At 34.5% G+C, this 12,809-nt stretch overlaps 1 protein-coding gene across 4 annotated transcripts in view; it reads right to left on the bottom strand.

Annotated features, from left to right (window-relative positions):
• Nucleotides 1-1,559: 1,559 nt before the first annotated feature.
• LOC116540496 (phospholipid scramblase 1) overlaps nucleotides 1,560-12,809 on the bottom strand; it is a 29,272-nt gene continuing 18,022 nt past the window's right edge. For 3 of the 4 annotated variants that reach the window (XM_032264013.1, XM_032264041.1, XM_032264030.1), the window contains 5 exons: nucleotides 11,265-11,307; nucleotides 8,499-8,719; nucleotides 8,219-8,380; nucleotides 2,889-3,050; nucleotides 1,560-1,975 (listed from right to left, as the gene is read on the bottom strand). In XM_032264013.1, coding sequence (XP_032119904.1) covers nucleotides 1,919-1,975; nucleotides 2,889-3,050; nucleotides 8,219-8,380; nucleotides 8,499-8,719; nucleotides 11,265-11,307 — 645 coding nt within the window. In that variant the 3' untranslated portion in view covers nucleotides 1,560-1,918. The remainder of the gene's footprint in view (nucleotides 1,976-2,888; nucleotides 3,051-8,218; nucleotides 8,381-8,498; nucleotides 8,720-11,264; nucleotides 11,308-12,809) is intronic. The other variant, XM_032264021.1, reaches the window with a different exon arrangement.

Below are 12,809 nucleotides of genomic sequence, written 5' to 3'. Positions count from 1 at the left end.
CACATCCCTGATTTCTTAAGCACACTTTTCTGCTGCATGAGGAATATTGTGGGTTGTTCATATCATCTTTCAACTCACTCTTCATTACAAAAGAGATAACTAAATTCTTATAAGTTTCCGACAGGTGGAAATCCTAGTTGCCAACACTGGTACAGATTTTACTACAAAGTGTCATGTATCTTTGCTCAGTTTTACAAGAGATTTGAAAGGAAAATGCAGTTAAATATGATGGGGACAGGAGGCAGAGAAATTCTAGGCAGAAAAGGGCGCATCCCCAGTGAAAACCCTATCCTTAAGCTGAAAAGCCTGAAACCCTGACCCAAAGTGAGAATTTATATCCCTGTTTTCCTGCTTGAATGTTGCCTTTTCCTAAACTACCCACAGCCTGCTCTGCCCCCAGTCCTGTACCTATAAAGACCCCAGACTCAGTCAGAAAGGAGTAGAGACTATGGCCGGACATCAGAGAGAAACTCCTTGACTTCAGAGGGACAGCTTGACAGTGTAACTTCAGAGAAGAATCCAGCCAGATATGGCCAGACTTCAGGGGAAGATTACCTACTCCTGTCCCCTTTTTAGCTTCTTTTCCCACTGAGAGCCACTTTCATCAGCAATAAAATTCCCCGCATTTACCATCCTTCAATTAATTTGTGTGACCACATTTTTCCTGTATGCCGGAAAAGAGCTTGGAACCGTAAGTGCAGATATGAAAGGCTCCCACACTTGCCCTTTGCACACTTAAGCTGTCCCCAGACAGCAGAGCTAAAAGACCACTGTAACATGCCTTCTGGGGCTTCAGGAGTTACAGGCATCCCCACCAGGATGCTACCACAGGGCCTGCACGGAGTTTGCACCCACCAGTGCAGAAGTGGCCATTCTGTTCCAGTGCTTGTGCACTCCCTCCCATGAGGAGTACAGAGTGGTAGGCTGAGTAAACAAGGCATCTCTGTCTTGAGTCCTGTGAAGGGGTCAGGGAAATATCCTGCTTCAAATACGTAGCATCATTTAACTGAATGAGTTATTCAAAATACCATCTGAGCACATTTTGATTAAAAACAAAAATCAAATATACAAAAAAAAAACAAGTTTTTTTTCAAATATTTTATTATTGGTATAAATAATCTAATAGGTCATTATTTAGGTTTATACTCTGTGAATACATATGTTATATTTAACATCTGAATAATTTCAATTACCATTTTTTAGGAAGGATAGAGCATAAGAGCTAAACATTCCATGTTTAAATATTAACTTTCAAAAGTTATAATAATCCCAGAGTTTTACAGTGAAGGAGTGTTTAAAATGTGTCTTTCTTTGGGAGAGAATCATGTTGTTCTTTAATAACAATAATATCTTGTGAATATGAATACCATATTATTTATGGTACAGATTAGCTTCCAGGAGAAGTTAAGTGTAGCATGATTTCCTGAAGATTAAAAAAGATACATTTAACTTTTTAAAGATAATATGCATAATGAATATTATTTGAACATAATAAATTATCTTTGAAATTTTTTGAATATATGGCATTTGTAAAATAACATTATCAGTTAGGCATGAAATAAATTGTAACTAGATTTAATAGAATAAAATATAATTTATATTAAAATTAATAAGGCATTAATTAATATTCGGTAGTAAAACAATCAGAGATCATGATTCAAAGCAGTCTTTCATAGGAAATTTCATTAACAATTGTAAAAACTCCTATGTCCTTTTTCTCAAATTCACAGTGAGTATTAAAAAAATGCATAAAAGCCTTAATAAATCAGTTATACAAAAGATAAACTCTATAATTTGCAAAGCAAAAGTCTACAACCAGAGCTACAGGCATTACAGCTTAATTTATATAGGTATGAGTTTAGATAGTCCCAATCAATATACAGACTTCAGATTATCTGAGGAGACTTTCAGTAATCCACTACCACACTCCTGATCTTTGTTCCTGGTTGCCACTGCTTTCAAAAAACATGAAGTCCTAGATAAATACAAAAATACACAAATCAATTTTCAGCAACAAAACAGAGATCAATTATCAGATGCAGAAATGCTAAGGGATCTAGTGAAACACAGTAACATATCTGTTAAAAAACTAACTGTAATAAGTAAATATAGAAAAGCTCTATAATTATATAAGTTCCACCTTTAGCTTTCCATTTTAATAATAATTAAATTCTATAATTCTATTTATTTATTGACACTTGTAAGAATTTAATTAATCTTCTGGCCTTTTTCTCTAAATGTTACTCTCTAAATTTTCTCTATCCCCATAATTCTCATCTTTGGCTGCATATTGGAATCACCTGGAACACTATACAAACTTTGAAATTTCTGATTTAGTTAACTGAGGTATGGACTAGTACTTGGAGTTTTTAAAGGTCCCTAGGTGATTCTAATGTGAAGACAATTTCAGAATCACTGGTATATGCAATCATTTCCTGTAATTTGGCAGTTAGGTCTACACACTTGAGTGAATGTATACACTTATTGTAGTTCATACTCCTATATTAGATAGTTTAATTTAATTATTATGAGTCATGGTAAAGTTTTCTTGTTTCACTAAATTTTTTCCACATATACACACTTTGAACTCTTCCTCAAAGCATCCAGGAGATGCTTGATTTAAGGAGAGACTAAAATATCGCCTTAGTACATCTCCTTAGTCCCTCACTTGCCATGTGAAAATCCATAGACTCTTCAGATAGAAATTAGTCATCTGTGACTCCAGAGGGTTAGGATCAAATAGAATTTCAGAGCTAGGATTAAATGGGAATCCTGGTTTAAAATCTACAGATTTTAAAATATCATTTTGAAATATACACTTTACTGAATCACTTCAGAGTGAACCTAGAGAAACCAGTTATAATCAAGGTTAATAAGAACAGACTTACAATGAGGAAACAGGCACCAATCATTACAGCTTTCATTTTAACATCAAGGTCTAAAGGGAATTGGATCCCAAAGTTATCAGCGTCTGTAAATGCCTCTCTCAAAATTCCAGTCCAGTGCTTGGAAATTTTGCCAACTACATTTTGTTCATCAAGAGATTTAATCTAAATTGAAAAGAATTATTAAATATTTTTTAAAACTTATAGCAAAAGTACTTTCAAATTTGCAGATGAAACAAATATAGGATTAAAATTATGGACCATATGTAACCATGAACATGTAACCCTCATTTGATAACTTAAGGCTCCTTTATCTATTATAGATATATGAAAAAAAACCCGATTTCATTGTATAGAAAAATTATATGAAAGTAGTTTTTCTGAAATATTTAACATTTTCTATTAATATAGACATTAAAAAATTATTTGAATTGACCCAAAAGAAAATTTAAGCAAAAAAGGATATAAATATGAAATGTTTCTTTGATGACAATTCTGGAAGCCATCATGAATGTAATGAACAAAACTCCCATTAGATTTCTGCTTTAGGAGAAGCATAGTTTACATAGACTGAAAGATTAAATATGATGAAAAAGCTTATTACCACCCACTGTGAGTTGCCAAACATGAAATGGTAAGAGCCTAGAAAAGATTAGCAGTTTTGAGTAAAGGCAAATACCTAATAAATAACTTGATGAAATGCACCATGTCAAGGGTTGAGGTTAAGAGTGGATAAATAGCAGGGTGTGAGTAATAAAAGATGAAAAGTGTATGAACAAATGAGCTCCAAAGTAGAAATGTTCTAATTTTACAATTCTGCCTGACAAAAGCCCAGGGCCATCATATAGAGTTGAATGGACTGTCCTCAGACTAAAGCAACTCCTCTAGGAGGGCAGGTGGGCACTGAACGTAGCTGAAATTCACTAAACTATGTACACATATAGTTATGTTAACGGAGGAGGAGTGTGCTTTTAAAATGTGCACAAGGCACTGCAAGTGTCAGCAACACTCTTTGAAGCACTTGCCTCAGGCTGAATGTGACCAGCTAAATAAATGTGGGGAATCTAAAAACACTTGACTCATTTTATTTGAGTACAAGTGGATAGTCTGTTAAATACCTGAAATAAACATCTAATATGAAACTGATAGCACAGATTACTGTTCATCAAATATTCATTTCATTCCTTCTCCTTCTGTAGGCCCAGTATACTTCCTATTCCTTCATAATTAGCCTTGGCCATGTTACTTGTTTGACCAATGGGTGTTAGCAGATATGACATGAGTAGCGTCCTTAAACTTGGCTAAGTGATTTGGCCTGGCTTATGATCTCCAGTGATAAGCCACTAGAAAAGCATGACTCAGGTAGCTGCTGCTGCTACAGCCGTAGAACAAACATAGCTGGAGCAAAGGTTAACATGCAGCCTCAGTGGGACCTAAATACGTCACTGAAACACAGTTGACCTGTACACCCATAAGCATGAGCATAAATGCTTGTTGCAAGCTGCTGAGTTTTAGGGATTATGTGTAATATTTCATTAGTAGTAGTATTTCACTACTTTGGCAAAATTAACTAATATAAATTCTTTCTTTTACATGTTAGTATTTTTCTGCTAATAGCTGTCATCAAAGCATTTGGAGCTAGTGATGACAACTCATGTGTTATTTTTTAATTCTGAAATTTTTTAAAAATGAAAAACACAGCTGACAACTTACCAGCCACTATAAATCCAAGACTACACAGATAAAGATATTAACATTTGCCCTTTATTATTATTACAGCAAGAAATTTAAAGAAGTTGAGAATACATTTTTTTTTTTTTTTTTTTTTGGGACGGAGTTTCGCTCTTGTTACCCAGGCTGGAGTGCAATGGCGCGATCTCGGCTCACCGCAACCTCCGTCTCCTGGGTTCAGGCAATTCTCCTGCCTCAGCCTCCTGAGTAGCTGGGATTACAGGCACGCACCACCATGCCCAGCTAATTTTTTGCATTTTTAGTAGAGACGGGGGAGAATACATTTTTTATAGCAAGGATCAGAAATGCAAATAATGATCTTCAACCAATAAACCATCAGGACTAGATAATTTTTAGCTAAATTGTAGACATTTTAAAACAGAAAATCACTATAATAAAATTTCAACATTTGGATATAAGAAATTGGCATTATATAAATGTTAACCTTTTAAATCCATTAATGTAATACTAATTGGTAAAAGCATTCTAAAAAGAAAACCATAGATTCATCTCACATGCAAGTATAAATGCAAAAGACTGAAATATAACAATAGCATATAGGACCTAGGTATGTATCAAAGGAATATAATATAAAAAATGTACTATGATAATATTAATCGTTGTTGGTAAGCTATTTTACTTACTTACTAATGATTTATTTATTTACTGTTGCTGCACCCAATTTTCATGTAAAAAAAGCTAAAGCAAAGATAAGTGAAAGAATTTGTTTAAGGTCACACAGGTAACTATTTTGAGGATGGGTTTCAAACCTGGGCATTTGGCTGCAGAGTCTGTACTCCTGACCATTATGATAGTCTGCTTTTTAGAAATTTATTTATGGAATACTAGTGAAAATCTAGTTGAGAGGACAGCATAAAACAGTCTGTGGGACCACATAAAATATATATCACCACTCAGGATCAGTTTCTATATTTTGAGATTCCTGAAACACAACAGTGGTAGGATTTCAGATTTCAAGCTCATAGACAGGACAGATTTGGTGTGTTAGTTTCATGTGGCCATATTATTTTCCCCTACCAAGAGTTTGCCTTGAAAGAGACAGACTCTTTTATCATTCATACTGGATAGAAGGTCTACTAGGCTTTCTCTTACTCACCATTGAGATAACCTTGAGAATTACTATCTGTTTGCTGCAAACTCTCCATTCCTTTCCTCTACATAACTAAAATCCAATATAACCTTAATGCAAGTCGTTAACTTCCAGTATATATTTTATATGATCCACTAGAGCCCATTGATTATATTTTATTGACCCCTGACCTAGATGTATATTAGTATTTGATACCTTAATTTTTTGTTTATTTGTTTTGTTTTGCCATTCTGACAACTTTGTAATGGCATTATATTGTAGTTTGAACTTGCGTTTTTCTAATGACGAATAATACTGTGCATGTTTTAAAATACTCATATATCATATGTATTAGTCTGTTCTCACTGTGCCAATAAAGACACACTTGAGACTGGGTAATTTTTAAAGGAAAGAGGTTTAATTGACTCAAAGTTCCACGTGTCTGGGAGGCCTCACAGTCATGGCAGAAGGTGAAGGGGAAGCAAGACATGTCTTACATGGCAGCAGGCAAGAAGAAGTGCCGAGCAAAAGAGGGAAAAGCCCTTTATAAAACCATCAGATCTAGTGAGAACTCACTCACTATCACAAGAAGAGCATGATAGTAACCGCCTCCATGATTAAACTACCTCCCACCAGGTCATGGAAGGGAACTACAAGATGAGATTTGGGTGGGGACACAGCCAAACTATATCATCATATTTACAATTTCTTTAGTAAAATGTCTGTTCAAAGGATACCTTACTTTTTAAAAAGCAGACTATCATAATGGTAAAGAGGACATAAATCAAGTGTTTTTCCTTCAAGATTCTTAACTTGGCCAATGGTAATATCAGAGTAATAACACATCATTTCCAAAATTTTTTTCATCCTCAAATGACATCAGATTCATGAATTAGTTCCATATAGTACACCTATGAAATGTCTCATTCTAAAAAAAGTTCTCTTTTTTTAGAATGACTCCTGCCCTGGCTGCAGAACAGGCTTTTATCTCTTTTATTACTTAAAGTTTCCATGCCCAGTGACGCCCTGGTGGGTTTCATGCTCCTTAGTATAATTTCTGCTTTGAGGCGTCAGAATTTCCACTGTCAACCCTATGGAAAATTCTTCAAGTGACATTTCTCAATTCTTTCCATAACAGTACCTTGGTATCATCATTCTAGATAAATGGAATAAATGTTAATTTATTATATGGTATGGATGCTTTAAGATTGCTAGATGAAACATAAATTCTTTAGCATCAAACATAAGAATTACACAATGATTTTGCAGTGTTTTTATTTATTTACTAAAAATAAAATATATGATAGCTAAACTTCTTTTAATATTGTTCCTTGAATGAGCAATTACTTTTCATTTCTCTGGATGTAGGATCGAGATTCCATCCCCTACATGAAGAACTTCTATTATATATACACCTATATAAAATTTTTATACATGCATATTATGCACACATATACATATACACATTATACAAATCCTTTTATAAGAGCCTTTTTAAAGTTTCTACATCACATGTGTTTTCTTAAAACTTCAAATCTCTGTCATTAGACTATGAAGTTAATGAGGGAAAGGATTTATCTTTATATAGCTAAGATCTGATGGAGGAATCAAATACCATATGATTAAAGAAGGCAGGCAGATCATGTAAATGAATGACAGTGGCTATTGAAAAACCTCAGTAAGTGGGGAGACAGTGGTAGAGTTCCTGTGTCATTATTACAAGGGGCAGCCTTACACATCTTTAGTAGATTTTTGTCCTTTCTGTGGAAAGGTAGGCACAGTTAACCCAATTTTCCAAGAGAAACAAGAAATCAAGATTGTTATAAAACTTTCTGATCTTTAAACATTTGCAATGAAAAAATTAGATTATAAGTTTAGACCATCTGTTGTAGAATAAATACTTTAATGAAATTCTACAATGTATTACAGTAAATATACAAATATTAATATGTTGCAGCTTCTGGTGACCTAATTTAATATAGGGAAAAGAAGAGACCACAGAGAAGCATATTTGGGTAGTACATATTATACTAATTTTCTCAAAACTATCTTTGCATAATTGGACTTCTTGTAGGAATTCAAAGATGTCAGATCTTCTGAACATGGCCTTGAGCACTGGCAGCTAATATTTCAGATTAAAGAAGAATCCATATGCTTTGGCAATCAGACTTAGATGACAAGGTTAACGTTTTGTTTAAAAAGGATAATATACAATGTCATTACATAGAAACCACCATGTCTAACCACACAGAAACCACCATATTTAATAGATGATTTGCTTATTTTTATTTGACTACACAGGTCTGTTTCTTTTTCCGTGTATCATGACCAAGACTGACCTTTAATTAGAGTGATAACTACCATGCTAACCAAAGTTAAATATATTAGAACATTCCCTTGCTATTGAGACATTGGCACACAGTACTTATTTAATGCATTTATAACATCCTGCAAAATTACATTCTTCTCATATTAGGAAAACAAATCCTATAAACATTATGACGTCTCTTACCTCAAAATCAACATCTCCACAACAGCTGCACACAACACATGGACCACTTATTTTTAGTACATCCTCTCTTTTCTCATTTTGAATTGTAAACCTTGGTAGACATGGGTGCCAGGTCTGAATAACATAACCTACTGGTACACCAGGAGGAGCTTGGATTTCTATCTACAAAGGCAAAATAATATGTGTAAGTGTAATAATAATCATAATGCCTAGGTTCAATGAAACGATAGAAATTCTTGCTGAATTATTTTACAAAGTGCCCTGGTAATTGCTCACAGACCTCCTGAAGGCAGCAGGGATAACAACAGCTGCTACATCTTAGTGGTCTCTCCAGAGTCATGACTTCTTGACCCATATTATCAATAATCCTCAAGGTAAAAGGCCTAGATGGCCCACAGCAATTTCGGGTACAGCAATCAGTATCTTCCACTGCAAAGTAAACCCTCTGTCCAAAGCTGTTCTTAATTTCATATTTGTTATTAGTTTCAAAACCTGTTAAAACTAAAAACATAAAAGACAAAGTCATAATCACCTATGTTAAAGATATTGAATTTATCCTGAGGTGTTATAACATCTAGCTATACCAGTTTCAGATGATACTCCAGTGGCATAAGGAGAAGGAGAAGAAATGATGTTTAGAGGTGATCCAGGCAGAGAAAAATGGCAAAAGAAAAGAAGGAAAAATTATTTATAGAGAAATTAGGCCCTTATAAGTTATATCTTCCTAATTCTACAAACGAAGAGAGACTTTGCTGCTGAGGGTTGGGAAAATGCTGCGGGTAGTCACAGTGGTGCTCGGCGTATAGATAAAATGTCCACTAATGCCTGGTAGTTTTTGTGTAATGTGGAGGTGAATATAAGAGGATTGCTGTTTACACACTGTGAAATTTTATATTAAGTCAATTGACTTGAGACCGTCTTGTAAACTATACTTATGTCTTATTTTTTTTGCAATGTTTTTGAAAGAAGGCAACACACGTGCATAAAAACTGATGGAGTGAAAATGGAAAGTGAATTAGAATGTCACACTGGACCCAGGGCATTTTATTCAGCTTAGCAGTAGTTGTTCAGAAGTGGGAGGTGGGTATTAGAAAAAGGGTGTTTAGCAACCAAGACTTCCACTCACAGAATATCTAGACCATGGGCATCCTACGTGAACTCGGCACTTAGATGGGCTAATCTTTTCATAAGGGAGACAGATGACTCAAAATGCTGACACCCACATGCTTTTTTATCAAGGGCTTTCTATATTAAACCATACATTGGAAACCTCTCCCTGTTGAAAGTCAGAAAGCAGCAATAACTGTCCCACTTGTACATAGCCCTCAGTAACTGGGGTCATAGATGTCAGAAGCTTGAATAAAATGATGAGAGATTAAAAGAAATATATGGAGGCAAAGTCGCTGTATAATGCCTAAGTAGAAAGACTTTTAGTGGGATAAAGATGGCCTTCACAAGTCTTAACGCCATGAACTCCTTTAGGTGTCCTTGGTGGGACACAAACAGGCCCTGTAGTCTGCACTTAAAAGAACCACCCCTGATTTCAACATCTGAAATAGTCAAATGTTTGGTGAGAAAAAAATTAAACTCGTTTTGAGAGGGATTTATTATCTAATTAATTGTTTCATTAAGTAGCTTAATCTCAAAAATCTCCAGCTTATTTGTAAAACAACATTGGCTTATGTAACCTTTAACTTTTTTTCATTTATTTAAAAATGTAAACAGATAAACAAATTCTGATTATGTCTTTATTATCTTTTGTGTTTTGAATTGAGAAAAAAAGTAAATGCCTATTTTATGCTCAGATGCTAAAAATCTGAGTAATTTTCATCTTTTTTATGTCACTCATAATATGAAAAAATAACATAGACTTTCAATTTTGGAGAAAAAGAAACAAAAACTAGAGACATTTCTTTTTTGAAAAAAGCAAAATTAGAAACTAGTAGATTTGGAACTTTATATTTCATAATTAACAAATATTTATAAAGCCTATAAATCTACAAAAAAAGATAAATACTGGGCTGTGTAATGTTTGGTTATATATCTGTTTGGATTTTATAGCCTTAATAATATATACCATAAAACATTAAAAAATTCAGAATACAAAACTCTCTTCCAGAGACAGCTTTGTTTAGATTAAAAAAAAAAATCAGATAAATTGTCATTATCTAATAATGTGCATTATAAATAACTTAAATGTAATAGATGACAATTGTATATTTTAGCCAAATCCATTATTCTGCTTGTACAATTCATGTACTAATTTTTCCCAGTGGAAAGAAACTTGGAGACAGGTGAAAATGAATTTAACAGACATACTCCTAAAAACTTTTAGAGTTTTTATTAAACCTTTTATCTAGAAGGAAAACACTATGGTTCATAAATCTACCCAGGGTCTTCTTCCCCTGGGAGCCATTGTAAAACATTAATTGGCTTCCTAAGTTTATTCTTGCACCTAAGGAGTCCTGGACCCAAGGAAATGTGAGGCCATTCAGCAGGAGCAGGAGTGCTCTTCTATGAAGCCAAGCCTGCAGGCTAGTTGGTCAGCGTCCTCCAATGCTGCAGTGCCCTGCATCCAAACTGGTGTACAAAGATTTTCTAGGGCTCATCTTAGCTTTCAAAAGAAACTGTGGGAACAAATGATAATTTTCCAAAACTTTCTCATCCAAACAAAAAAGATAACTTACTTTGGAATATGACTCTGTGCCATTCTGAACTTGATCACAATTACAGAAAAAAAACAGTTTAAGTAGTAGAAGCCAGATAAAAAGTGATGTATGAAGAGAGGAGCAAAATAAAGGTTTTGACTATTTTCCTTCTAAATTAGTGTCAATATCCCGAGGAAAGTGCCCAGCATAATGGCATTTTACTTTTTGATTCTTAAATTTTAGAAATGAATTGCTGATGTTTATTATTTTGTTATAGTAAATAACCAGTTTAACTCTCCCATATAAGTGAGAGTGTTATATTTGTGAAATTTGATGTTTGTTTATCTGCATAAACTTCTATTCTTTTTAGAAATAGGATTAATACAATGAACACCTACCTTCCAGAAGTTCAATTTGTTGATGAATCAGTATCTGATCTATCTATTACAGGAAAAAAAAAGTGGTAAGTATTTGTCAAATGAAGGTTTTTTTAAGCCAACCAAATTAAAATTCATGTATTTATATTTTTAAAGTACATGTAATCAATTATCAATATTTAATAGCTTATATTACTTTTTAGTGTAAAACAAGTTAATATTTTTAATAAAATATTTATTGTGTTCACAATTAATGTGTGAAAATTTAGATCAAATAAAATTGATTTACACTGGACTAACTTTAAAAACTAGAAAATTGATACAAATGCTCTGTACTTTTATGAAAAAATGCTCAACATCACTAATCACCAGGGAAATGCAAATCCAAACCACAGTGAAATACTATATTGTTGCCCAATTAAGAATGGCTATTATCAAAAAGACAAAAACTAACAAATATTGGTGAAAATGTGGAGCAGGGGAAATTTGGTGAGAAAGTAAATTAGGACAGCCATTATGTAGTACTTCCTCAAAAACCAAAATTACAGCTACCAAATTATTCAGCAATCCCACTACTGTTTTTTTCAAAACAGTATTTTTTCAAATTTTTCCAAAATTTTCAAAACAAAAATTTCAAAGGAAAGGAAATCTATGTGTCAAAGGGGTATCTGCACTGTCATGCTTTTTACAGCACTAGGAGTCAACATGTAGAATCAACCTAAGTGTTCATCAATAGATAACTGAATAAAGAAAAATTCTTTTTTTTTTGATATGGAATCTCACTCTGTCGCCCAGGCTGGAGTGAAGTGGCATGATCTCAACTCACTGCAACCTCTGCCTCCTAGGTTCAAGTGATTCTCTGCCTCAGCCTACCGAGTAGCTGGGATTACAGGTGCCTGCCACTTTTTTCTAATTTTGTTAGAGATGGGGTTTCACTGCGTTGGCAGGCTGGTCTCGAATACCTGACCTCATGATCCATCCACCTCGACCTCCCAAAGCGCTGAGATTACAGACATGACCAGCTGAAAAATTCATTCTTAATACACACAATGGAATAAAAGTCAGCCATAAAAATGAATGAAATCCTGTCACTGGCAGCAACATGGCGAGCCTGAGGGACATTACATTAAGTGAAATAAGCCAGGTACAGAAAAAAAAAATACTGAATGTTCTCACTCATACATGGAAGCTTAAAAAAATTGATCTCATAGAAGTAGAATAGAACAGTGGTTACTAGAAACTGAAGGGTAGGGAGGAAAGGTATAAAGAGAAGTTGAAGGCCGGGCGCGGTGGCTCAAGCCTGTAATCCCAGCACTTTGGGAGGCCGAGGCAGGTGGATCACGAGGTCAAGAGATCGAGACCATCCTGGTCAACATGGTGAAACCCCGTCTCTACTAAAAATACAAAAAATTAGCTAGGCATGGTGGCACGTGCCTGTAATCCCAGCTACTCAGGAGGTTGAGGCAGGAGAATTGCCTGAACCCAGGAGACGGAGGTTGCGGTGAGCCGAGATCACGCCATTGCACTCCAGCCTGGATAACAAGAGCGAGACTCCGCCTCAAAAAA

This window comes from Sapajus apella, unplaced genomic scaffold (assembly GCF_009761245.1).
Source record: "Sapajus apella isolate SASKATOON/1434 unplaced genomic scaffold, GSC_monkey_1.0 scaffold4, whole genome shotgun sequence".
NCBI lineage: Eukaryota > Metazoa > Chordata > Mammalia > Primates > Cebidae > Sapajus > Sapajus apella.
This window is presented reverse-complemented; position numbering and strand designations above follow the sequence as displayed.